The sequence below is a fragment of the Melospiza georgiana genome, chromosome 6, assembly GCF_028018845.1.
Source record: "Melospiza georgiana isolate bMelGeo1 chromosome 6, bMelGeo1.pri, whole genome shotgun sequence".
Classification (NCBI taxonomy): Eukaryota; Metazoa; Chordata; class Aves; order Passeriformes; family Passerellidae; genus Melospiza; species Melospiza georgiana.
This window is the reverse complement of record NC_080435.1, coordinates 7,437,141-7,465,042: the sequence shown is the minus strand read 5'-3', so window position 1 is coordinate 7,465,042 and position 27,902 is coordinate 7,437,141. Positions and strand designations below refer to the sequence as shown.

General features: G+C 45.5%; 2 protein-coding genes across 7 annotated transcripts in view; one reads left to right on the top strand and one right to left on the bottom strand.

Moving 5' to 3' along the window:
• The window catches only part of NR1H3 (nuclear receptor subfamily 1 group H member 3), a 30,734-nt gene extending 13,432 nt beyond the window's left edge, over positions 1–17,302 (bottom strand). The window contains exon 1 of one of the 6 annotated variants that reach the window (XM_058025929.1): positions 17,221–17,302. The gene's annotated coding sequence lies outside the window, so the exon portion shown is untranslated. Of the gene's footprint in view, positions 1–4,474; positions 4,718–15,015; positions 15,328–15,818; positions 15,885–16,026; positions 16,095–17,204 lie in introns of those variants that run through there. The other 5 variants (XM_058025931.1, XM_058025930.1, XM_058025932.1 and 2 more) reach the window with 5 other exon arrangements.
• A 240-nt stretch (positions 17,303–17,542) lies between these two features.
• Positions 17,543–26,710, top strand: ACP2 (acid phosphatase 2, lysosomal). The gene is made up of 11 exons (XM_058025927.1): positions 17,543–17,638; positions 17,732–17,827; positions 17,904–17,990; positions 20,369–20,521; positions 20,848–20,946; positions 21,102–21,191; positions 23,436–23,568; positions 23,644–23,732; positions 24,344–24,450; positions 24,665–24,840; positions 24,923–26,710. Exons 1-11 carry the CDS (start codon positions 17,543–17,545, stop codon positions 25,057–25,059), a joined length of 1,263 nt encoding a protein of 420 aa, XP_057881910.1. The 3' UTR covers positions 25,060–26,710.
• Positions 26,711–27,902: the final 1,192 nt, after the last annotated feature.

The window sequence follows — 27,902 nt, the reverse complement described above, 5'->3', positions numbered from 1 at the left end:
GAATTTCCCTCTTAGTATCAGTAGCTGAAGACTGACAAAGGTCAATGACACATCAAAGATAAGGATGACAAATCCTCCCCTCATCTACAGTAAGAAACTGAAAGCCAGCATCCTCCCTATGGGAAATGGCCATGATGCCATCCTCAGGAAATGGATTCACCACAAGCCTTCTGAGGACACCCTTTTGTGGAACCTAGAAACCATACTGAAAAGCATCTTCATTACAGTTAGTAGAGCCCTAACTCCACTACAGAACCTGAAACTGGAAAGCAAATCCAACCACTTTCTCCAAAAAGCCCCACCTGCACAGAAAGGAGCCTACTCAGTAATCTCACAGATTCAGTGAAACTCATGTAAATTGCTAATGTAAACACCCCTAAGCTGATTGAACGTCACTTGATCTTAACTCAGTGATTTACAAATGCAAGCTAAAGAGATTAACTGATTTAAAAAGCAACTACGTGAAAGGCCTGTTTGAATGATTGAGTTCAGGACTGGAAGCCTATCAGTCCCTGAAAGACAGGAGGTGACAGAAAGCTCTGAAGCAGTTCAGATACAAGAGCATCAGGCAAGCAGGGGCATGCCTCACACACTCAAGTGCTCACCACGAAGAGGCAGAAAACCACTGTCCCAGGTCCCTTCTTTCCTCTTGGGTATTTAGACCAGACCACACAACTTTTCTCAGAATGTCAAAAACAAAGATGAAAGCAATGTTTCTAAAAATGAACCACCTCCCAGAACTCTGAAACAGGCATCAAGTATAAAAGCAAGTCACATTGTCAGGCCTGCTGAGATCCTGTTATCTCCAATTACACTGTGGATGCAGGTGTTAAAACCCACAGGGCACACTCATTCATGTGACATCTGTAAACATAGCCTCAGACTGCATCAGGAACTCAAGAGCTCCCTTTCCTAAGGGAGCTGGAGAAACAGACTATCTAGGATAAAAGCAGTGACAGCAAATATGAAACTTAAACCTACAGACAGTAGGAAGTCCTACTATGGGATAGTACAACCTAACCAATGTGATTTGCAAGCAATTTGAAGAAACTCATGGTCCTCAAAGGAACCATGTGGCTACCACAATCAACTTCTTAAAAAAAGTCTCCCCAGTAAATCTTGCAGAATCTGAAAACCTTGTGGAAGCAGCATAGAGCATCAGATGGAGATGGGAACTTTACTGCAATAAATCCAAACCAAATTTGTATTCCTAGTCCTATGTAAGCTCCTCACCAACGCTGACACGTATCTCTGGACATGTTTGGGCATGAAACAAGAAAGCTAAGAGTAAGTCTCTGCATCTCCACATTCCTTTAAACCACGCAAAAGACTCACTCAAAGATTAATTATTGTGCAGAATGAATCACCAGCAGCACTACTGCAGCAATTTTTCAAAGGAAGGGTTTGGTCACCCATCCAAGGGACTGAGTAACAGTGCTCAGGCCCAGGCCTCCAGTACAGTGACCCATTCTTAGTGCACTCCTGCCTCAACTGAAACTTATTCCAGAAAACAACAGAAGGGTACAGTCTAATGGGATTTCAGAACTGTGTGACCTACACAATGACTGACATTGCAAGAGTGAAACTTGCTGTCAGCAAGACATCTGGAGACCAAAGAGGAGTGTCTGAGAGACTGCAAGCTACCAAGAGAGAGGGGAATATAAATCCATGCGCACATTCAGGACACAGCAACAGAGAAGCCACTTTCTGCACTGTAGAACTACCCAATGTGTTTCTGCTTCATGCACTAGCCTCCAACCTCCCCAAAACAGAATGGACGAGATAGAAAAGGTTACTTGTCTTCTCTGCTCCTAAGACAGAGCATTTATCCTTTTGTAGGTGCAATAATAACACTTGCAGGCTGAAAAACTGACCTAACAGTGAATAACAGGATGCTGGTGCTAGGTAAAGAAGCCTACTGAGCATCTTCCTCACATGCACACAAGTGAGAAGCTATGTGACAAGGCCTGAGGCTTAGTTTTCACAGAAATGCATGAGGATTGTTTTTATATGACTAAAAATCTTGCTAAGTTTTGTACTAATAATGACGTTATTAGAGATTCACACCTTCCAATCTGCACCACCACTTCAACCAAAAATGCAGAAAGGTGATGCAAGCCCTAACTGCAAGAGGGAACACTATCTTCTTGACACAGTCAGCTGTGCTGCCTCCCACTGTCTGTCTCAACTCCTTCAGTTACAGAAACCAGGACCGGCCATGTGACAAATGATGAAGCAATTGCTTCTCTCAAATGCAGCATCTTGAAGAGAGTAACATGATGAGCACACATACTCCAGTGAAGAAACATGTGGAGATGAAAGGCTGAGGGAAACAAATTTCTGCTAGCCCTTGCCACCCATGTCTCAAATATAACACTAAACACTTCTGAAATGTGTTGCCATCAGCTTCACCCTACTCCATTTCTTCCATCTCCCCTTCTTTTCTGAGAAAACAGAACAACTCAGATACTGATGGTCTCCAGGTCAGCATTCCTATAACAAAGTACTGCTTTTTCAGAGACTAAAGATGGCAGCCCTGGCTCTTGTACTTCATGCTAAATGTCAGAAACATTCATCACTTCCTCCAGCAACAATCTCATCCCATTCCCTCAGCTGAGTCTTCTTCTAAGCCAGCTGAAGCACTTACGCATTCTTCTGGAAGACTTTGATCTGACCCATCATCAACAGACTAAGCTACAGATCACTGAGGACAGTAAAGGAGATATCACTGAGCAGCACAGAATATATAGAAACCAAATGAGCCAAATGCAGTCAGTGTGAGCCTTCTGCTAAAGAGTGCTGTCCTCTCCCTGGTATTCTTAGTTTGGCACTTTCTGTGACAAGTTTAAGGATCAGGAACCAGAGCAGATGCAAGCACATCTCTGAAGAAGCTCACTGTTCATATGTAATACATGAAAGAGTAGCTTTTTAGAAAGTTTGTTCAAGTCTCTGCGATGTTTCAAAACAGGATTTACTCATTGCAGTCCTGGCCCTGTAAATTACAATTACAGTTTCTGCCAAGGCAAACATATATAGCTATGTTTCAGTTCTGTAATGAATCACAAGCACTCTGCAGCATGTCAGCATCATGAGGAAGAGACCTCATGTTTGTACACATATGCTAACATGACTGTGCTCACTGTGTGTCAACAGGACAGCACCTCTCTGCACAGGCCTTAATAGGCTGTTGGTGAACAAATAGAACTGACAGGAAGGGCTATCTTTCAGAGGTAACTAAAGCAGGGATATAATTTGGCATTTTGGCTTCTAGGTGTGCTCTGACATGCAGTATAGATTCACTTTGGCTGCTAGCATTTATCTCTGAAAGCTTGCCCACGGCAGTGCATAATAACCTCTGCTGAAACCTAAATGCACAACTCACACAGTGATAATGCTACACTGGCTATCAAATGCTGGCTGCAGAACTAAATGGCCAAGAAAACACCAGTTAGACTGAGATTTCACAGGACACTACAGCACCAGCAGAGAACTAAGCCCCTTGAGAGACACCACTGTTCCAATCCTTTCTTACAAGTAACCATATCTTGTGACCTAATACTTTTCCTATACTGTGCCTGGTGTAGCAGCCAGAGTATTTTCACAAATCTTCCACTGGATTTTGGTACTACCTTGTAGCTGCTTCAGAGAAACAAAGACTATTCCCAGCTCATGTTGGCCCATTCTTCTTCCTTCCCTCTACATCGTCACATTTCTCAAAAAATGCTGAAACAGATAGGAGGTCTATGAGTGAGGCAAAAGTATACATATGACACGTTTCAATTAGGAAAAAGTTGAAAAAGACACCTTGTACCTTTCAAGACAGAAAATGAATCTGTCACTTTGAAAATGAAGTAATACTACATGTGAAAACTGTCAAAACTCACGTGAAAAAATAGTAACTTCAGAACAGTGGGAGAGACAAATCACAAAAATGCAAAATGTGAAAAGCAGTGCAACAGGACACTGTAAAGAATGACTTTGACAGTATGACTATGAACAGTATGGAAAGAATGGAAAAAAGTTCTGCAACTCTCAGGGAACAGACTAGCTCAGTGGCCCTGCTGTAAATCCCTCTCTCAGAGAACTACAGGGACAGAGTTTGAAATCACATTATCCATTTTGATCTCCCAGAAGCATAAAGGCAACCACAAGCAGGAAAGAGTTTGCGAGCCACCATCAGAGTTTGTGAGCCTCCGAAGCTGATAAAGAAAAGCTACAGCCTCCTGATTGCTTTCATTTGCTGTCCAGCTAAGCTTCAGCTGACCATGAGCAGCTGTCCAAGACTGCAGCACTGCTTTGTAAGCCTTTTAAGTTGTTGCCACCATTGACAATTATGCAGAAGAGCCTACAAGTCACTCCCAGCTGCGCAGCTGCATTCCGGTCTCTTGCCCTCAAATTAAGGGTCTTAACTGCCACCTCTCCCTCCCTAGCTCACTTCCAAAGCCTGCCTCCCTCCCCCTGTCCCCCACCTTACTTTGGGTTTTACTCCTGCTGCTGACCAACTCCTTTGTTACCCATCATTTTGCTGATTCCTGGCATGGTCTCTGCCCAGGCATTTGTCTCTCCCTTTGAAGTGGGCTCACTGCAGCATCCAGCTCTCACTGGGTTTCGTTCGGTCTCAACACAAGGCACGCTGTCTCCTACCCAGGTCAGGCATGGAAACCACCACAAAGTTCAGAGAACAACAGCAGAAGTGACTAACAACTGAAAAGATTAAAATAAACAAATGTATGTCATTTGGTTGAAAGAGCACTGGGAAGAGAAGAAAGGTGTTACTCTGAAAGACAATATGTCTAAAAGAACACTGAGAAGGGAAAAGTCTGGCTATTACAGAAAAACACCCTAAAGCTGAGTTCTGAGAGACTGGAAGTCTCCATTACTTTCCTTCTAGGATTAGACCTTATAACTACAACCAAAATACAAAGAGTTCTATGGACATTTATGAATCTGAACTTAATATGACTCAGCTATTCTGTGGATGAAGTGTCTATTATAAATAAACAATGGTAGCAACAGGAGTTCCAAGCCAGTTTCACCCTACATAAGGCAAGAAGGAATGTAGGACTGAAATAAGTGAATAAATGGGTTAGCAAAGTGAATTAGAATCTTAAGGCACAACTGTATGACCAAACACAATGCAATAAAAAAGGGCAGAATAAGCCCAAAGTATTTCTGCTTTGCTCCACATAAAAAGTCCAAAAACCCAAACCTGCTCCTTTGTCCACGATCTGCAGAGTACAGTATTTGTTTTCTTTCCTGAAGAACCTGTGGACTCCCTCATTTTAGAAATATAGCTTCCCAAATTTTAAATCAGATGATGACGGAATGCGCTGACTCCAGTTCCCAGGGAACTACAGGCCCTGCAAAGCTCACCCTCAACAGCAATTGTTTTGCAAGTCAGCTCTCCTGCTCACATGCCTCAGCCAGAAGCAGGTGCTCCCTGCTCTCTCTTTTGCCTCTCATTATACCTTGCCTGGCAAAGGCTGAGGTTTTGGGTTTGCCCTTCCCTTCAACTCTTGGTTTCTGTCTGACTAAAGAGAGCCATGTCAACACAAGGAGCAAGAGGAAAAGAGAGCATACATGTGACTACTTTCAGGGTGGGTAAGATCCTGAAATGGACTGTGCCTTTATTTTTCCTCCCTCCCTCTCTCCCAGTTGCCAGATGTCCTTGGTTCTGCAACTGAGTGGAGGAGAAAGGAGACGAGGTTATTGGAGTTCATTCACACTGCACACAGGGCTGCTCCCGCCTCTCTTCCTGTTTGCAAGGAAATATCACTCCCTCTGACAACGGGAGACAGAAAGAGGCAGGCAAGTGGATAGGGGATGAGTGAGAAGAAGAAGTAAGGGAAGAGAGAGAGGGGAGGGAAACAAGGAGAGGGAGGAAGGGATTATGGTAAGAAGATAAGACTTTTCCCTGGTTAATGAACTGGAGATGAATAACAAGTCATATCAGGAGTGATGTAGCCACCTTGCTGCCATGAAATTCCTTTAAAAGGCCATTGACACAAGTTCCTTTGAACTCTGGAAAACAACACAACCCTGATCTGGACTAAAAAAAAAAATCTCTAACCCCTTCTAGGCTTTCTACTGTCACCTCAGCTTTCAAGCTTCTGGCTAACCTAGAGTATAGCCACCTCAGGAATGGCCAAAACCAGGGCATGCACAGGCTTACAGCAAGGAAGATGTGACAGCAGCAGCATCCCTCCATCCTCCCCTCCATGCATCCAGTAAAAGGACAAGCCATCCCTCCTCAGTTCTGTCTGGCCAGATGAGCTGTGTAGCCAGTTTCTCAACAGGGAGAGGGGACAAAGCAGAGTTGCTTTAGAGGGACACCAACTTCTGCAGCACTCACATGGATGAACATGAGCAGAACTTGCTGTTTGTAGCTGAACTGCAATAATCCCCTGAGCCTGGCCACGACTCCGGCTCACTGACAGCTCAACACCACTATCAGCACCGACCTTCAGATGGCAGGAAGCATGACTGAGTCTCTGATAGGGCTTCCTACAGGGAAAATTCCATCTGTGCTCCTCCCAGGAGAATGAAACACTCAGAGCAGCTGCCCCCTCCTGCTAGCAAAGGGCAGCTCTGTGCTGCTTCTGGGGAAGCAGAAGGGAGGAAATCCAGCCTGGGTCCTTGTCCGCAGAATGTGTCAGCATCAATTGTAATAGCAATTTTTTCCTATGGAAACTCACTCTAAATTGGAAACAACATTCTTTTGCCAGTAGCACTCAATTTCTCCAAGCAAATGTACCTATCCTAGCAGTAAGTCTTCTTTCCCCTTGCACATGTACCTATGCAAAAGTGGTTTTGGTTTACATGCCTGTTTTTCTTTCTAGGGTCCCTGTAATGCTAATAGTGTCATTCCTTCACATTTCTAACCACAACACCAGATACACACATCACCAACAACAACAAAAAAAAAGACAAAAAACAAACAAACAAACAAAAAAAACCCACAAAACAAAAAACCACAACAACCAAACACAGCACCAAAACAACAAAAAAACCCAAATGTAAAAAGTGTTCAAGCAACCAATAAACCAATAAAACTTCTTACTGTAAAATGATCTGCTAACAAAATCCCCCTTCAGTTTGGAAAATTAAAGTTGAGGTGTCTGTAGCTCATTAATCCTGCTGCTGACCAGTTCTTACACACCCTTCATGCAGCAATGGCTCATCACATCCTACCTGAAGGCCAAAAATGCAATCTGACCCCACCACCTCTGTTTCTTTATAAATATCACTGCATGACATCATGGAAAACAGGACCACAGACTCAGTTTCTTTCTGGATGCCGTCTCTATATTTATTCAGCCATCAATATCCTGCTCTGCACAATTATACATAGCTATGCAAAACGTAACACTCAGGCATTCTTTGAAGCAGCAGTTTTATAACCCAGGGCTTCCTTTGTCCTCCCAGAGAACAGAGTTTAAAAGAGGCAAGAAGTAACAGTGTTGCCGAGATCAGAAGCAATGAAAACAACCAACTAGGTCCAAAAAGCTGGATTTTTTAAATGGGGTTTGACTAGAAGTTGGAAGGGAGTGGGGAAAATTAGAGAAGCCTCTCTCTTTAATAATTGTGGACTTTTCTGGGAGCACCATATTACAGAACAAAAACTCTACCATGCATCCTCCTTTATGACCCTCAGTCCCACAGACGTTATAGCCCAGCTTCAGGGAAACATGAGTCTGATTCACAGCAGATCTGAGAAATCAGCCCAATGCTCTTTCCAATCTGAAGCAAGAGATAAGAACTTAAAAAAAAAAAAAAAAAATAAAAAAGAAGAACAAAAAAAAAAAAGAATACCCAAAATAACATCCTGGTAGTGGAAATGCCAGGGGAAAAAGGCTAAACCTATTCCATAAAGAATAAGAGGACCAATAAGATTATGTCTAGAAAAGAGTACTGCAGGCCTTTTTACTGCACATAGAAAATGGTAGTGATAAATAATACCACAACATACTGGGGTTTTTTTATCTGTTTCCTTAAAAAATTATTACATCTCAACTATGCAGTAAGAGAAGAGTATTTCATGATCCATGCCTATTCTAGCCAAGCACTTTTTATCAAGGGAAATCTCCTCAGCTCCCCAGGCTGTCTCAGTGCATCTCTTCAACACAGAAACTCAAACTGCTGTTGACTCCTCTGAGCAGGAATATGGCACAGTCCACTAACTGCACTGAGTTACTAAGACAGACAAAAGCAAAAAATAAGCAGCTGCACCCTTTTATCAGGATGACAAGCTGACAAAAGACACATAAAGCCATAGCATACATCATGGCAAAGCCAAAAAGATAAACAAAAACAGAACTTAAAAGCTCTCAACTCCTATCCCTTGTCCAGACTACATTCTCTTTCAAACTGGTCCTCTCCATCCTCTACCAGCTATGAAATTAGAGGACATGAAGAAGAGAAGCAAAAGAGGAAAGAACAGAAGGGGAAGGCTGCTTACAGTACAACTGTTTGCTCATTTTACTGACTTCCTCCTTTCCTCCCACCCCAGGAGTACTTCCATCAGCATACTGCACATCACCATAACTGATACAAGATTGCTTCTGGGAAAGAACCTCTTAATAAAGTCTCTATATAACACTTTGTATCCAAACACCATTCCATCCAAAAGCACCAATCAAAACAAATACTAATGCTCACAGGCAAACCAGAAATACAGTACTGGATTGCAAAACAGGCAGGAAACTCATTAAGATTCCCTTCAGGGCAGTAGGGGAAAAGCACCAATTCCCATTCATAGAAGGATCATCCCTAGATGTAGCACAGAGGTCAGAAAGAAATTACAGTACTACTGAAATACCCATACAAAGAACACATCAGAGGGATACTGTAACAGAGTTTTAAACTGCTTCAGAGTAAGCTTGACTGGTAGTCTATTCCAAACTCAAGCATCATCAGGGATTTATTTTGTTGGGTTTTGGTAATACTGCTCTTAGAAGAGCAGGAGGAGAGAGGCAGGGTTGCAGATGTACATATCCAAACATAGATCAGCCAGAAAACTGCAGCACAGCAATGAAGGAGATCAGAAGAGCTGCCAAGAAACACAGTGAAGACTGGCGGGGGGGGGCAGGTCAGAATAAAGGACTATTAAGAGCTTTGCTGCAAAGTAAACTTGCCCTGCTTTTGACTACTCTTCTGGATTCTGGCCTGTATAGGCTATTTCTGCTTTGGGGGTCATTGCAATGGAACCCTTACAAGGTACAGTATCAACAAAAGGAGGACTTCTCTGAGTTTTATAAACCCACCAAGGAGAAGCTAGGAGGAAAGGGTTAAAGGTCTGAAAGTGAGATAAAGAGATCTGTGTGACAGGAAGGGAGCATGTGAGAGGGCGTGTGACAGGCTGTGTAGCAGAATGTGTGTGTCAATCTCATTGCCTTCGAGGCTTTTGGCCAAATGTGGAGCTGAACTTTCTGCAGACTTTGTCCTGCCAAGTCATGTTCCCTTCTCACACTGCCTGACATCACCACAAATACTCAGCTCAAAACCAGTCCAGAGCCGGACAGAACCCACGGCTGAAATCCCAGCCAGTGAAATGGCTGCGCTGCCGGCACACCCACCAGATGGGAAAGCAGAGCCACCCACTCTGCTCACAGGTTGTCTCCAAGTGCTCAGGAGGCCTCACCCTCATCCATGCACAAAGTGCCCTACCAAGGTACACAGAACCAGAGGTGCTAACAGACCAATGTTTTCCTATTGCCCCAATAACAGCTCAGAACAGACTGAAAGTCTGCACAAAGGTTTGAACAGAAAAATGCAAAAGAAGGTAACCATCAGACCATCTGAGTTTGTCACAAGCATCCTGCTGCAAGGACTGCAGTCTCTTCCCATCTTTGGCACAACCCTGCCACAAGAAGGGAGCCATCACACGTGACCCAAGGACAAATGAGAAGCCAGCAAAGACTATGCAGCAAATCCTGCAAAGACTATGCCCCTGCAGAGTCTGCAGGAAGCCAGCATGTGTTACCCTATCAGAGCACTCCTATAACCTTGACTTTTCAGAAATAAGTGTAAATCCATGATCAAGGCTGCAAATTGCAGCATGTGTACAAGTGTGTGGGAGCAGGCAATGGGACTAAGCCAACAAGTGGCTCCATTTCTTACTTTGATCCTTGTGTCAAGGAAGAAGGGTGTGGATGGTCCACTGATTCTGGGACACTGCTAAAGGCACCACCCAGAGCAAGTATCAGGGAGTAGCAGTGGAAGATGATACTGAAACAAGGGAGAAAAAAATCTGCAGTCTCTTCTTGTTTTTTTTCTTCAACCCTCACCCCTAGTCAGCAGCTTAAAAGCAGCTCTTTAGAAAATGCCCTCCAAGTACAACCGATAGGGAGAAAATTAACGTTTTCTTCAGGCAAAGGCTTCTCCTTTCTCCAATCCTGTTCAATTTCTACAGGAACAAACAGCAGCTTGGGAGCTTTCTGCAGACCAAGGAAAAATTTTTCTTCAGTCTCATCCAGGCCAGCAAGTTATGTCCCTGCTTTTCAGACACATACTGATAACAGAGGCTACCTTGTATGATCTATAGTTATTCTGTATCTTACATTTTAAATTTTTATTTCTCATTTTAAAACACTCCTCACAACAGAAGTTCCCTCTTCTTTTGCTAAGGAAGGGGTTCTGACACCTTCCTTGAAGGCGCAATAGTGCAACCTTGCCTGTCCTCATGCTATACGGACCTTAAATCACATCCTTACTTATCATATCCTTACCTGGGTTCCTGTCCAGAAATGCAGATGCCTGAGAATGTCCATCTCACCAGCTGCAAACACAAAAGCCACCTTTTGAACTTCTTCCTAACCCTTTCACAGAAATCAACATATTATTTCTTTCCTGCACACAACGGCCAAAGGTGGGAAGCAGTCAATCAGAAGACTGGAATCACAAAGTTGTTTTTGAGGGCCAGGTGACAGCCTCTCCTGTACTCTTGAAGCTTGCAGCTGGCTGAGCTGAGCTGCCCTGCCTCGGTGGCACTTCTCATGCAAGCCAATGCATGCTGCTGAGGGCTGCCCACAGGACTCTGAGTGTGCATGTGTGCCTGCATGTCACGGCATGCACCACAGCAGCAAGTCCCAAAGGCTGTGCAGGGCAAGCTCATGTGCCCACACAAAGCTGCATGTGAGCTTCTGCTGGCAGACGTGCAAAGTGCCACTACAGGGACCTCTCTGGCTGTGAGGTCTCCAGCAAAAATCTCTGGCAAGGCATGAGGAGTCCTTTGGGGGCTGGCACATTTCTGCAGGTATGTCTGTAGCAACCAAGACATACTACAGAGCTGTTACAGAAGCCTACCTGTTCACCCTCATTTCATAAGAGCTCTAGATGAGAATACTTAAATTCTAAACATTTTCCTTTGACTTGGTTTTACACACAGTTTTCAAGATTACACTTGTTAATTTATTTTCTAAGTCAATGGCAAATTATGACGAAATCTAAAACAACCATTTAAACACACGCAGGCCCTATTCAAGCAGGACATGGCTACTGGAGAATGTTTAAAAAGTCTAACTCTAAACTCCAGAAAGTCATGCAGAGTCAGTACACAACAATTCTTTCTCAAAAAGGCAGAGAGATTAGTTTCTTCAATTCACTTATTAAATTAGTTCAGTTCACACAAAGGTGGTGCAGGCAGTATAAAATGGGTGGAAGGTACTTCTGTCCAACAATCTCCAAGTGAAAACAAGACAAGGAAAGATGAGTAATGCTCATTCTAAGATCTGGAAAGAGACAATTAGCAAAACTAACCAGTTCATTCTGTTAAGTACAGATAACACTACCCTGATAGAATTCCTATTATTTAATAGCACATTCCAGCAAGGATATTTTCTCTTATGTATCCAGCACATTATTTGTGTGATTATAGCATAAGCATAAAAAAGTGCCTATTTGATTTGACCTTTTTATTCAAAAGCAGTTTTGTACAATTCGTGAGGAAAGAAATTCACCCAGTAATTACAACTGGCCATTTTGTAATGTAAACATTTTCTGTGATATAATAGCATAAACAGATGTATGCAGATACACTGTATCGTCCTGTTTGGCAAGAAGCAGTACTAGATGAGCCTAACTGATTAGACTAAAGCTGCCTTTTAAGAAATTACCAAATGCAAAACAAACTTTAAATGAATTATTTAAATCACGAACTTTAATCATGATTTCTATCAGCAAGTGGGAAGCCTTGATTTGAACCAATCGACCTCGTTTGCCTCACAGCTGCAGGAGGACCAGTGGGCCAACCCTGCCCCGATCCCTGGAGGGGGAGAGGATAGGCCTCCATGCACTATTGGTTTCAAGAAATTTTGTGAGCATATTTGCCAATATTTTTTAAATCTTAAAACAAACCAGAAAGTCTTATATGCCAGGAGACACCTACTCTCTTGTCAGTCATGTGCTTTAGCAATCAGTCTGATACTCACCTAACACCTTATTTACATCTCAGAGAGGTTTCTATGAGTACACAATATAACCTGACTCTGCAACATGGCTTTTAAATTGCTTCAATTCTCACATCCCACAAGATAGTTCTCCTACTTAATCCTTATAGGCACTAGTTTCGGTCTGCTCAAAACAAGCATTAGATTTCTCATTCTCTAACATTTTCTCTTCATTTCTTCACCGACTTCCCACTAAATAAACATTCATTTTTTCCCCCTCCTTAAACCTACTGGGAAGATCTGCAACGCTCTGGTCTCCTCTGTGCACTACCTTAGTTAACCTTTGTCCTCCCCAAATAAGACTGTTAAGAGTTTGACAGTGCATACTTCAAAGTGGTTTATAATATTACACCAAAATTATGTAAATCACTGTAAAATTTTCTTTTTGACACTTCATTAAGCAAGTAATTTTGCTTTACAGGAAATCTAGTTTTGAGATCTCTAAATATAAAAGTACAAGTTACACTAGCTTTAGGGGTGTCTCCCTTTCAGCGGGAACACAAGAAAGAAATTTGTCTATGTTCCAAATATGGGAAAAAAAGTATTTGGTCACAGGAAGTCACAGAACAAAATTGACACAGGAATGCTAAAGGAAGCCATTGTTCCATTTCTAACTGATATATTTTTAAGGTCTGACTGAACATGGACAGCCTCTTTTCATTTAACAATATTAAACACATCTCTCAAACCTGAAATAACTACAACGAAAATGTTAAGTCAAACAGTACTTGTATATTGGCAGAAGTATGATCTAATGACCAAGTTCAAGCTGTTCATAAGCCTTAATGCAGACCTGTACCTATCAGAAGGAAGCACTCCCCTGAATTCCCTCCTAAGATTAAGTTCCTTCACACCGAGACAGTTTCCACAGCCAAGAGAATGTGACTCTGCCTTCCTGAGTTATTATGCTGTAAGAAAAACGAGTCAACACATCCTACAGAAAATCAGCAGAACATTCTCCCCCAATGAAACAAGGTTTCTTTGTACAGAATCATGAAATGGTTTCGAATGGACCTAAAAAATCAGGCAGGTTCAAGCCCCACAGCAATGGGCAGGAACACCTATGACAGTTCTGGAAGACTGACTTTTCTCCAAGGCTGTCAGGTGCGTGAATCTCATTACTTGGTGGGGGAGGGAAAAGAGGGAGAATGACAAACAATCTGATAAGCTTTCCTATTCAACATGCAAAGACCCACACATCTGCAACAATGAGACTTTCACAGCAGCTGCTTCCCGAGCAGAAAGCAGGATCATCCTCCAATGCACCCACGACAAAGCACATTATATTCTATACTCTTCCTTAGACAGATGGAATCACAACTTCTGAAAAACAGCAAGAGTTAAAGATTTTTAAATTCAAAACTTGAAATTTTGAAAACTGTCAGTCTTGACAGCCATACAATCACAGGCCAGATCTAATTACAAGAGACATATTTCCAAGATGTGAGACCATCACCACTTGAGCTAACATTCAAACAGCAACATTCCTTCTGTTTGCCTCAGAACAAGCGTGCCGAGTTGCAAGGAGCAACCCAAGAGAAAGGAAAAGAGAGTCATAGCAATCAAATGCACTTTACCACAGTGGAAACGCGACTCTTCCTGCAGGTGTAAGACAGGGACAAGGCAGCAAACTCCTGCTCTGTATTTGTAGGGCTGCACGCCAGTCCTGCATAGCCTCCCCCTGCCTCCCTGCACAGCCAGCTGGTAAGGAAAACATGCTGACAAGGCACAGGGAGCTGCAGCAGCAGTAACTGGAAACAGCAAGCGAGAGCAACCCCAGGCACGCAGCCAGGACACATTAATTCTGTGATAAAGTTTCCTGTCCATATTTTTTTAGATCAGGCAATTTATACAGACATAGATCTTGCTGTGGTACTTCTCCCTGCATCCCTTCACAACACGAATAGCTGCAACTTTCCTCTGGCAGCTACGGAACTCCCATGCAGCTCCAAAATGACCCATTTTCTGTCCTCCCTCAGGCTGGTTTAGGTTTATTCCCTCCACCTTTTATTTTGGGGGTCTGGGAGAAAGTTGTTAAATATTTTCACCCTGGTTTTTCTCCTGCAAATGCTGGCCTTCCTGTATGAAAAAGAATGCATGGGCATATTCATGTATGAGAAAGTATCACTGCAAGTGCTAGATTCCGAGAAGGGGTCACAGCAGGAAGCCACACAGCCTGTCAGCCCTTACAAGCCTTGCAGCAGCGGTATCTTCTGGTCAAAATGCCACAGGTGCAGTGACAAAGAAGTGTACCAAGGCCAATCTCCACCTGGTCCTTGCACAATGTGTACCACATCCAATCCCTTCCTTCCACAACCTAAATGATAGAAGAGTAGAGCTCAGCAACAACTGGCTGAACTTTTCAAAGAGTTTTTGTTTCTATAGTTAAAATATAAGGAATGTTTTTCTATTTCAGCAAGGGGGTTATGTCTTGATTCAGACTCAATTAAAAAATCAAGTCCCATCACCCAGTAAAGGAAATAAAAAACAGGCTTTCTGTTTTCTTTTGTCTGTGCTCAGGTATAGCCCTCTCTCTGACAGTCAGGAACAGCAGATCAACTCCATGTACCTTGGAACACGAAGCAGATCCAAGAGGACTCTTCCCTACAGACAAACATAACCTGCAGTCATAGCCAGAAACTGTCTGACACGCAGTGATCCAAACTGTTAGTCAGAAACGTGACTCAGTGTTGGAGACTCCCTCAAAAAAAGCCTTGCAGGGAAGAGCCCAGCTGCCCCTTTAGGAAAAAGAAAAGAAGGGAAAGAATTTTCAGAAGACAGAGCATTTCTCTTTCACCAGTGATCCAAAGTTTGCTTCCAGCCCATAACGAAATCCCGTCCTGACAGATCTGTGGACTTCAGCAGCATAAGCATCAGGGAAACAGCACAATGAAGAGTAACCACTAATGTAAGCAAAGTTACCTTTCAACAGCACCATGCAAACTAACAGCCGTACAGACAAGTTTCTGTCCTAGAAAACTCGCGACCTGGGTTGACAGGATGCAACAGGTGAATGACACAGAGAACTTCAAGCTGAGCAGAGTGGAAAGCTAACAAGTTACCACAAAGCAAGTAAACATCTCCTGACAGCACGTCCGGAGACAGCAGACAGAAACCCGGGCTCTTCAGACGCACGACAGCAGCCACGAGAAAGTGACACCGCTCCCCAGACGCCTCCGACCCCCTCAGCAAAGGGACTCTCCGACAGCGCGACCGCTCAGTCCCCGCCGGGAGACACCGCGCATTATGGCCGGCGCTCCGGACCCAGGCCGAGAGAGCGACCCCTTCCCTCCCGTCCGCCGGGCCCGCACCCTGCCAGACCACGGGTGCCTCAGCGGGATGGGCCGCCGCCGTCCCCCTTCCTTCCAGCACCTTCCAGCGCCGCCGGGCCCGGCCCGGCCTGCAGCAGGACGCGGGCGGCGCTGCGCCGCCGGCTCTGGGTCGCAGGGAACGCTGCGGCGCTCGGGCCGGCGCAGGCCGCGGGGCGGGACAGCGCGTCCACGTCCCCCGCCGTGAGTCACGGCCCCGCGGGCGGCGAGGAGGAGACGCCACCGCCCCCAGAGCCAGCGCGAAAAGTTACCGGCGCGGGCCGCGGCTCCCGGCGATGCGCGGCCGCCGCCCCCCGTGGCGCAGGTGCCCGAGCCGCGGGCGGGAGGGGCGGCCCGGCCCGGCCCGGCCCGGCGCTGCTCCCGGCGCTCTTCCCGGCGCCGCGGCGGAGCTGCCGTGATGTCACGCGGGCCCGGGTCACGTGCAGGCGCCGCCCGCCCCGCTCCGCCCCCGCGGCTCCCGCGGGACGCGAAGGCTCCGGGCGCGGGTGATTCCCGGGCCGTGGGACCGCACGGGGGCCCGGAGCCCCTCCCGCGCCGCGCCCGCCCGCCCTCAGCTCAGCCCGCAGCAGCGGAGCAAAACCAGCTTGCAACAACAGAACTATCCCAAAGCAGGTGCCGCAGGAACAGCGCGCGTTCCCCCTCCGCAGAGAACCTTTTCCTTCCAGCATTCGCCAAGAACTTCCTCAGTGGTGCCGTATGGGCAAACAGAATAAAAAAAAAGAACGCGGCTTCGTGCTGTCCTAGCGATAGGAAATAGAATTCAGTTTAAATTCACTAAGCATTCGAGCATGAGCAAATTAAACACGTTATTCCGTCCAGCTGAGCCTCGTGTATTGCACCAACCCTGCCCTGAAATAACCCCCCTGCTTCACAAACAATTGGCACCCTCACTGAGACCTTACACACAACTTTCTAAACGCTGCGAACTACGGAAAGTTTTAAGCAAATAAACAGGTACCAAAGAACTGCGTTATGAGCCGCTGTGCTTCATGACTCCAAGACTTCTTTGCAAAAGCGAGAGCCATGTTTCCTTTTTTCCTTAAAAAAGCTGAGAACTTCATTCACCGCCCTCTATACACTCCTGCGTGCAGGCAAGGACTAAGTAGCAGTAAATTCGTTTAACTGCCTATGATTTTTCCCTCTACACGGCACCTACGAGATCCTCGACCAACGATCTAGTGGTTGCACAGGCGGCAGCAGAAGCCGGGTTTCATCTCACACACGTCTAATTCGACCAAGTCTCGTAAAGAACAACCAAAACTGGGCAAAAGCTACCAACGCTGGCCAGCCTCTTTGCCAAGGAGCAGCAGCAGCTTTCCATTTCACACGGGCATCCTCAGGCTGACCGGAGGGATGCGACGATTAGCGAGCCGCGGCTGCCGGGCAGTGCGCGCCAGGCCGCCTTCCCTACTTCTGCCCACGAGTTTACCCAGGAGCACACGCACGGCGTCAGAGCACTGCGAAAACTCGCGTCCTAGAGCGAAGCTGCGGCGGGGGTGACACCGCCTTCAGTCCCGCCGCTCCTACCGAGCGCCTCCGCGGCTGCAGCCCAGGACGAAGCCCCCGCAGGGCTGACAGCAGAACTCAGCGCCGCCGGCCCGGCGAGCCCGACGCTCAGGGGGCTGAGCGGGGCTGTCCCGCCGCCGGGATCCTCCTCCTCGGGGGCGGGCGCAGCACCGAGAGCGCGGCCGGGGCTGTGCGCTGCGAAACGCCGTCCGCGCGGGCCGGCGGCCGGCGGCGCTCGGTTCCGGGCGGTGTGCGAGCGCCATGGCGGGCGGGTGGGGCGGCGCCGTCCTGCTGCTCCTGGCGCTGTGCCTGCAGCCGCCGCCCGCCCGGGCCCGCAGCCTCCGCTTCGTGACGCTGGTGAGGGGGACGGGGGGACACGGGGGTGCCGGGCCGAGCCGGGCCGGGATGGCCGGGCCGGGCCGGGCCGGGGTGACGCGGTGCCGCCCGCAGGTGTACCGGCACGGAGACCGCTCGCCCATCAAGGCCTTCCCGCGGGACCCGTACCAGGAGAGCGCCTGGCCCCAGGGATTCGGGCAGCTCACGCAGGTGCGGTGCGAGGCGGAGCGGGCGGCGGGGGCCGGGCCGGGGTCCGGACCGCCGGTGACGCCCGGTGCCGTTGCAGGTGGGGATGCGGCAGCAGTGGGAGCTGGGCCAGGCCCTGCGGCGGCGCTACCGCGACTTCCTCAGCGACACGTACCGGCGGCAGGAGGTCAGTGCCAGTCCCCGGCTCGGGGAGCGGCGCTCTCGGCCGCCCCACGGTGGGCCCGGGGCGCCGCGCGGGCTGGGGCTGCGGGTGGCTCCTTTGGGAAAGGAAACGCCGGCGCCGGGACTCGTCTCCAAGTACTTTCGTTCCTTAGCCCGTCCCCACTGCAAGAGGAAGAAGAAGGGCCCAGGCTCTGTGCTGAGTCTGGCCGCGGGGTACGAAGGCAAATCCAACCAGAGTTGTGGGACTGTTCGAGCCGCTCACTCTGAAGTTCAGGGAACTAAACAGCAATGTTTGTTGTAGCTGGTATTTGTTTCTTACTCGAGCTTATGAGATTTTCTTTAACTGTTACAACAGCTCACAAGAATGCAGCCCGTGTTGGCCCTGCCCTCCCCAGTGCACTTGAGGTACAATCTTACCAGAGCCTGTAGATGTTAGTAGTAGTTACTGGCCAGCAATGACCTTCTCATTTCCTTTCAGCTGTAAAGTATTGACAGTTGCCCAGAGCTATTCATTCCCCTCTCTCTCATTAGGATGTCCTCACACTTAATAATAGTTCTTGAGAAACTGGTAGGTTTCTTTTGGAAAAAGTCACAGAGCCCTTGTGGAACCATGTACTAAGCGCAGATAAAATTATAAAAGATTTTAAAAAGTAAGGAAATAAAAAATCCTCCCAAGTACTTCTACTAATAATCAACTGGTACTGAGTCAATTGAAACATGAACAGGTGTCCAGATGAGAGGCTGGTTCAGATGGACAGCAGGCAGCCAAGACCTCTTGTCCCTACAGGCTCTGCACCACTTCAGTTATTTTATCTGAGCTCAATTAGCTGATAGTACAGAGGGGGCAAACTAAGAATCCCCATACACTTTTCCTTCTTTCCTCCCTTCTAGGGCTTCCCAGTAAGAACCCAGCTTGTCACAGTTAAGATTACAGCCCTTCTTTGACATTTACTTCATCAACAAAACTTCCAGCATTGTCTCAAACAGAGATCCTTTAACTATCCTCAGTATTTCCTTTCCAAACATACTTCACTCTTATACACATTCTGCAAGTTGGAACTCTTTTCCTTCTCTTGCTTGAGAAAGAAAAACAAACCAAGATGTGCAAACAAAAGCTGTTCTGCTAACCAAGCCTGAACCCTTGCTCAAGTTGAGCAACCTCCCTTGTAAGAAGTGTTGCCTCTGGGTGACACCATATGACCGTCTGTCACCTGACTCAGCGACAAGCTGGAGCCTGGCAAAAGGTGCTGAAGAAAGCATGTACACTCAGGGCTTAATTGCTTGGGGTTTTTATGATACTTCTAGAATTAAGTCCTTATCTTTTAAAATATCTCATATCTTACTAAGGATAAAAGCAAACCTGTCTAATGAGTACAGGGTCAGTTTTTTCAAGCCACTGTTAAGAGGTAAAACAAAGACAGTGATGTCAGAGAAAAGACCAGTTGGGTTTTTTTCTTGTCACTGTAAAGTTTCTGAGGTCACACTTCACATGAGAGTGTGAAGAGTATGTATATATTTTATGATTCTGTCCTAACACTTTAAAAAATCGCTATCTTTATATTTCATTCTTCAGGCTTTTTGTTCTTGTTTCGGATCAAACATGCTGTTTCCTGGCATGTTCGTTTATGATTTCCTGTTGGTCCTATTATTTTATCACTGGTTTCTCTATTTCCCCTTAACTGTTTTCAGTACACAGATTCCAGAATACTAAAGTTTTGCCATGTTGACCTTCTGAACATTGCTGTATTTTTCTCATTTCTCCTTTTTTCTGGCTCAGAACTTTCTCTTCTGAGCTCTAGAATGGTCAAGTCTTGGCCCATTAATCCCAAGAGCCCACAATGATCAGATAAAATCCCAGCCCTCCCTGTTTTTGTTTACTCTCCTCTTAGTCAGATCACTTTTGTCTTTTTTTCTCAGATGGAAAAACTGGGGGTTGAAGAAGCCGTTTCTTTTCCTGAGCACAGTCAGTCATTCCTAGAACTGACAGCAGAATGCAGGAGTTTGCCTCAGTCCTGCTCTGCAAATATAGCACATTTCCTATCTGTAGCCATAGTTTTCTGCATCTTTGTCTTCCTCATCTCTGAACCTTCCTCAGACTCAGACTCCTTTCTGTCTCTAACCTCTGCACACTGCACCGGGGTATCCCATTGATCCAGACCAGACAGCTCCAGTATTAGCGGATTGTCTTTGTGTGTGTCCTTACAGTTTTGTCCAGGCCAACATCAGCAGGCTCAGTCCCTTTGACTCCTGTTCCCCTGTTGTCCGTGAGCAGCTGCAGGGCACTTGGCAGTGTTCCTGGGCGAGTGCATCATGCTGTGCCTGAGCATCACCACTTGCAGGAGCATTAGTAATGGTGCACTGTCCCTGTCCCTGTCCTGGCAGATCTTCATCCGCAGCACAGACTGTGATCGGACGCTGATGAGTGCAGAGGCCAATCTGGCAGGCCTCTATCCTCCAGGAGGACAAGAGATGTTCAACCCTAACATCTCCTGGCAGCCTATCCCTGTGCACACAGTCCCTGAGTCTGACGAAAGGGTAAGTTCATCTCAAAGACATGTATTGATTACTCAAGTAGTGTAGTGTCCAAAAATATTTGCTATAGTCTTGATTCAGATTGTCTTGAACTTCTCCTGGGACCTACCTTGCAGAGGTTTTCGTATTTTCAGAAGAAGATGAGAGAATTCAGGGGCTGGGTTCACTCAACAATGTCAGGTGCAACACCTGAGCAGACCACACATGATCGGGAGTATGTCAGCAGGCAGTACTTGAGGCAGTCAGGGTTTCATTACAGCTGTGCATGTTTACTGCAAATTCTGTACTCCAGCATTCTTGGTGACCTAGCTGCTCTTGTCTCTGCCCAGCTACTGAAGTTCCCTTTGACCCCTTGTCCACGGTATGAACAGCTACAGACTGAAACACGGCACTCAACAGAATACATAAATAAGACCAAAGAGAATTGGGTAAGTGATTGTTTATGTGAGATAAGGTGGTTCTAGGCTTGTAGCTATCACCTCTGTATAATCAGAGCTCTGAGAAAAGGGAAGGGATACCAGTGCATATAATACATTATGAGATTAGAAAATTGAAGACCTTTTCTCTTTTGTCCAACCTACAGCAATTCCTGGAGATGGTGGCAAAGGAGACTGGGATCCGGGATATCTCTCTTGAGAGTATATGGAGTGTGTATGACACACTGTTCTGTGAAGTAAGTCTGGCCATCATCTTACACCCACTGGAATCTGGTCTTTAGGATTCACTGGATTTGGTGGAAATTATTTTACAAAATCCCATGAAACAACTTTTCACCCTGCAATTAGAAGTAATGTTCTAATTTCAGAATAATAACAGCTCCCACTCACTAGAGGCATGTGCCAAGAATTATGTGTTTTTGCACCCTATAAAACCTCCCACTCTGTAGCTCAGATATGTATCACGCCAGAGTCAGAAAAAGCCCTACCTTTCTTGAAAGTCGTTAGAAAATGACTGCAATCTGAAATCTTTAGATTGTCTGTTGACAAGCCTAAGTCAAATACAGTAGAAGTGAGATCTCTGCAAACTGAAGAAACATTAAATTTATTATTTAAGTTGGGACCTTAATTAGGACTATTGCTGGTGATACCTCTACCTCTCTGGTTTTTTAAATCAATCACTTCTCTTTCTGTGCTTATTTTAATGCCATATCTAAAAGAAAATAATGCTATTCTAAGTTAAGCAGGGTTCACTCACATCTGTTTTTGACATATTTTCCTTTGTCAGAGAAAGACTCTAGAGACAGATGTTACCCTTTACCATTTGGGATGCGGGTACTAAACTCAGTATTTGAGTTGATTTCTGTTGAAAACACATCTCATGAAGACTTGAACAAAATCAGAAATTGGGTTAGCTGTGCTGTGGTAACACTAAACTAAAGGTCACATATCCAGGATACTTAAAGTTGTTACACACAAGTTTCTCGGTGTATAACTGTACAGCATGATCTTTCATGTCAAACTAGTGAATTATTGAATTATGGACACAGTAAACCAAAGGATTTTGACACTGTGTCACACTAATTCTATGAGTGTGCAAGACTGCTTCGCTTGCTGGCAGTGGTATACAGTGATGTGCACTATTTTGGGGGTGTAAAAAATAAATCAGCAGGGAATTGCACTTTTCTATGTAAAGTAGCAGCTTGGGTTGCTACAAGATGAGAATATTCCAGTCCAAAGCTGCATTGTCCTATGTGAATCTGCCCTTTGTATCACAAATCTCATCTCCTATCTTGTAACAATCACAGTGAATCAACATGTATTGGTAAAAAAATATCCTTTGATCAGAGAGATCAGGAATTTCAGATCTTCGTTTTCAAGAGTCACTTAATGAGCTTGCAGATTGGGCCTGGAAGGCCAGGTGACAACCACTATAATCCCCAAGAACTTTGAGAACAGCCCACAGTCCCAAAGCAAAACCAGAATGTTGTTAAGGAAAGAGTGTTTCTCACTCAGAACTGTACCCTCAGGCTGATTGGTTTTTTCAGCTTCTTTGGTCTTCCTCCTTTTTAGTAAGTCATGCAAAATGTGCCCTGAAGAGGATTGTTTTTCTCACCTCTGCCAGTAGAGTCATTCTGCTGGATGGAGACAATAAAAAAGTCCAAGAAATAGCTGAACTTACCGGTGATTCTCCTTGTAAATTAATGAAGAACTAACTAAATATCCGAGCTGCTGATGAAATTTCTCTGAACCACTCAGACAGAATGTGCCCTTAAGGATATTCAGCCTCAACTTCCGGAAATCCAATGGGATGCAGCAAAGAAAATTGTTCTCATTAATGCTGGGAAACCACAACTGCTGTTTCTCTGCCATTACAGCTAATCCTTTCATGTAATGGGTTGGCTGCAAAGCAAGTTCTTCTCTTGGTTCCCAGTTCTCGGGCTCCTGGGTTTGAGTACATGGCCTTTTCAGTGGTGCATCCCACTGTTCTGTCCACAGAGCACTTGCTAACTTTGTCTAGTGTCTTTCAGTGGTCCTCAGAGCCTCCAGGGAAACAGGTGCAGCTACACCAGAAACCCTGAGTTTGTGTTCACTCACTTATCTGGTTTTTTTCTTTGACTGCATGCAATCTGCAGGGCAGAATTAGCCACATATAAAGTTAATGCCCTAAGATTATTGTATCAATTACAACATAACCTTGCATTCCAGCTGTGCTTTCACAGAAATGTAGCTCTTAGGTTGCAATCGTTATTCTTCTCATTACTATTTTCTGGAATAACACCAAAACCCACATATATTCTTTGTATCCAGCATAGCAGGGTGAGATCAGAAGCACAAATAGGAAAGGGGCATATTATATTGCATATTTAAAATAGTGTAGGAAAGTAGCAGCAGTATGGGCAGGTCTCTAGACACCCTCCCCTTCTCTGTTTAATCTGTGACCTGTGCTACCTGCATATGAATATTGTTTCTCTTTCTAGCAAGCACATAAAATGGATTTGCCTGGATGGGTGACTCCAGAAGTCATGACTCACTTGAAAGAACTAAAAGACTTTGGTTTTGAATTTCTGTTTGGGATCCACAATCGGGTAGAAAAAGCTCGTCTGCAAGGCGGTGAGTGCACCAGGGAGGGAGCCTTGTGCTGCTCTGTCTGGCTTTTGCCTCTTACCAGCTGTTCTCATTCCTCAGGAGTCCTGCTGGATCACATAAGGAAAAATCTAACCAAAGCAGCAAATGCTTCTGCCCATCAGAACCTAAAACTACTTGTCTATTCAGCAGTAAGTTAAAGCTGGGGCTGGATTTTAGCCATCTCCTCCTGCCTACAGGGGATTGGGGTTTGGTGATAGTTTTAACCCTTTCTAGCTTCCCTACAGCCCCCGTGCAGTGATCAGGACATGCATCTTTGCCACTGACTAGGTGAGAGATGCAGTATTTGGCATCATTCTTCTGGGATCCCTGAGGAAAATTCCCAATGTGTCCTTATTCCTGTTAGCTCAGGCTCATGAACAAGACTGGCAAACTTTAAGGAGACACTCTTTATTTGCTAGATGGGTTGATGCTACTCAAATATGATGTTTCAGAAGTGTGCATACAGTTGTCTCCTTTCCAGCAGCGTACTGCCTGAAAGGCCAAGCATTTCTTCCAAATTGCTCTCTAGAGATTAATTCTCAGAAAAACAGTGCAGTATATATATGGCTGTTTCACTTCCTCCCCTTCTCTGGCACCATCACACACTACTGTTCTAGCAGTACAGTTCCTCTCCCATTTCCAGATGGAAGTTACAAAGGTGACGTCCCCTCTGCACTGCCTTCTCCATTACTAGTATGGTCTGAGCTGCCCTGACACATCCCTAAGGGTGACTGATTTGGTTTTTTTCCCTCTTTCTCAGCATGACACCACACTTGTGGCACTGCAGACGGCTCTAGATGTCTACAACAAGATCCAAGCACCATACGCCTCATGTCATTTATTTGAACTGTACCAAGAGGATGATGGGTGAGGGCTGCAGTAAAGACATCTGCTGTGATTTCACCTTGAGGGTTAGACACCTAGGCTAGACTCCACTCCTGGGGCATGCAATCTTGCTCCTAGTAGAAGACTCATGAGGAAAACTTACCACCAGAATAAAGGAAAGGGTGTACACGCTTAGTTTTTGGGAAGGGATGACTTCAACTAGAGAAAAAAAAACCTTGCTCTGTTTCGTTTTCAGTAACTTCTCCGTGGAGATGTTTTACCGTAATGAGAGTGGGAAGGAACCCTTCCCACTGACAATCCCTGGCTGTCAGCATAAATGCCCATTGCAAAGATTCTTGGAACTCACAGATCCTGTTGTGCCCCAGGACTGGGAGCAGGAATGCAAGGTATCAAGCAGCATGCATGACACAGGTGAGCCCAGGCTTGACCAGAGTGTGGCAGAAGGGGAAAGTTTGGATGATACCATGCTGACCACTTATTTTCTCCCTTACAGAACTCTTTGTGGGTTTGGCTGTGTGTGGATCCATTCTCCTTCTCCTTATTATTCTCCTCTTGACTGTACTCTTTCGCATACAGTCTCAGCCCCCTGGCTACCGGCACGTCTCCAATGAAGGAGAAGAGCAGGCCTGACAGTTGCTTCAGCTCCTTCCCAGGCAGTAGGAAGGAGCTGTGTTGCCCCTAAGGATGATTGGGCACCTTCAGTTACTCAGCATTCTTCTATTTTGGCCTTTACTTCCCAGAACAGAACTGGACTTGATTTCTAGATACTTTCTAAAGGTGACATCCTTTAGAAATAACTGAGAAAAAGAACTGAGCTACTCTAAGGAAATGACACCTTAACTTTGAAGCCAATATACTCTGTGGTGCTCTGGTCCTCATACAGCTTACCCAGTCTGGGGTTCCCAACATGGCCAGTTTCAAGTTTTCCTCCTTTCAAGTGACTGTAAACGTTACCACTCACCATGACTGTGGCAGAGAAGCTTGGGCGTGCAGCAGCTGCCACATCCAGCTGCATTTCTCTTCAGGGTCAACCCACTTTGAGTGCTTTTCCCTCACATCATAGAGCTGCTGATGGTAGAAAGGCTGAACTTGAACTGAGGGTACAGCTCACCAACAATGCACCAAGACTCATCTACTGTCCTTGCAGAGGGAACTTCTGCAGATGATGGGAGAAATGTAAAGTGTTTCTTGAGGTTGCTGTCAAGTAGTTGCTGCTGGCAACTGGTAGAATCAGAGTAGAATCAAGAGTAAACCCAAAAAGGCTCTCTCATGAGAGAGAGCAATTCCTGTGACTGAAGCAAACCCACACTCAATTTCTTGTGCAATGTTGCTCTAGAAAGGAAAGTCCCTCTAGATAAGAAACTTGGTTTCTGTCTAAAGATCCCAAGTTTAAATTTTACTTCCCACATGTGAACTTCAAGGACCTATTAAAGGGAGTACCCAGTACTCCAGGCAGTCCAGATTTCAGCCCAAGGAATATGCTTTACTAGCAGAATGTTTTTATGCTGTAATTAAGAGATGTAGCAGAGCTGTTTACCTAAGACTAGATTAAATGCCAAGTTCTGTAGTTTTTCTTCCTATCTTCTCTACTGGATATACAACAAATATTAAGGATCAGAATTGGCAGGCCAATTTATTTGACACACTTGGGCATTTTGTCCAAAGTGTGATTCTTTCTCCAGCCTGGGCTCTCTGCACACTGCAGCTGCTGCAGAGACCTTCACACCAAGTGCTCACTACCTGCCTTGTAGTTTTTGGCAGAAAATAAGAGACTGCAGCAGGCACCAGAAGCACAGGCTCTTCACGTGGTGAAACTGCACATTCACTTCCTACTTTTACTTCCCTTTCTGGTGCAGTTCCCTTCCCCTCTTGGATGCAGAAGCCAGTTCTTAGGTTACAAACATTTCCTTTTGTTCCCCCTAAGGAGTACCATGGGGACTTTTCTCCACACCGTAATCAGCATCTGCCAGCATGGGAACCCTAAATCAGCAGAAGCAGCTTGCTGTTCTCAGCATCTTCCTCACCTTTTTGTCCTCTGAAGATACAGACTAGGTCTCCTGCACAGCAAGACAGTCATAAAGAAAAAGCTACTGCCTGTGAGAACAGGCACAAGAAAGAGGTAATAGAAAGTACATTTAGAAGGACCAGACCTGTTATTTTGAAGGCACCAAATTTTGCACATACACAGAAGATTTTTATGATGATTTAGACATTTTGACTGTGAATGACTTTCTGTACTTGTTCCAATACATTTCATTATTAAAATCAATTTCTCACTGAACTCTTCTCCTCTTCTCTAGGAGTTCACAGGGTTAGAACCACTGTGCTCCGTGTTGGAAAGCAGACAGAATTTACTGCAGCATACCCCAATAAAGGAATTCCCTGTTTCACAATCCCACACATCACACAGGGAGATTTGACATAAACTGGTTTTGATTGCAGCAGCTATTCAGGGATACAGCTTATGATGCATCCTGTCCAACTTGGAGGGGTCTGCTGCAGACCCAGTACTATGTCTCATAGCCCTCCTGTAGAAAGGTTTCAAACTTCTCCCCTACAAGAGCAGTTCAGCAGTATCCTCAAAGCAGCCACTCTATCAAAGAATTTTAGTTTAGTATAAAATTTTATTGATATTAATATTGCAAAACTATAAACGTGAATGTGAAGAACCTGCACAGGCCTGGAGCCCATCCCATCAACCTCTGAGACAGCAGCAGCCTTGTAAACAAAGTAGAAAAAGCAAAACTTAACCCTTTAACAACAGTCTTGAGATTTGGCTCTGAGCAGGGGTATTTGGAAGAAATCCCTCACTTGTTTTATAACACTCTTACCAAACATTCTGAAGCACATAGGCATAGGTTAAAAAAATGCCTACTCATTGGCAGGAAACAGCTCAGAACTCTGAAAATAGAAACTACAGAATCAGTAGGTGCCCAGCTCCATACTGTCCTTGCAATCAATGACAGAGACCTCTGGCATCCCATTCTTTGTGGTTCAGCTGCAAGCAGAGAACAGGCTAAGCCTGATGTTTTGACCAACACATTTTCCAAGCTTGCATATGGGAAAGCTTGGTGTTTCCTAGGATACCCAAGCTATCCATGAATTCACCCCTGTGAACATTCTATCTTTTCAGGATGTCAATCCTATTAGCAAATGGTTTCTCAGCTTGGTTGGACTAGAACAAGCTGGGGACCCTGTCATAAGCTGCTCCACTGCAGACTACAGGAAATGGGAACCTGTGACAAGTGATGACAAACAGATATGGTAGGCTGAAAGCAGTAACTTCAGCAAGATCTGGGAACATCTTTGAAGTTCTCCTAGTGCCTCAGAAAATGAGTAGTAACTCCACTTGGAGGAACCAAGTACTGACATAACTTTCTAGAAAGGGAGGCCAAGAGGATCAGGGAAGCAACATCAGATCCGGGGAGGAAGGACAAAGTCTAATTCCACAGCTTAATACTCCCATTGCCAAC

Bases quoted from the DNA above. Each gene is read 5' to 3' on its own strand.
- ACP2 (XM_058025927.1), top strand. From the start codon at position 17,543: ATGGCGGGCGGGTGGGGCGGCGCCGTCCTGCTGCTCCTGGCGCTGTGC. The intron at 17,828-17,903 runs GTGCGGTGCGAG...GTGCCGTTGCAG, and splicing joins GATTCGGGCAGCTCACGCAG to GTGGGGATGCGGCAGCAGTG. The intron at 23,569-23,643 runs GTGAGTGCACCA...CTCATTCCTCAG, and splicing joins AAAAGCTCGTCTGCAAGGCG to GAGTCCTGCTGGATCACATA.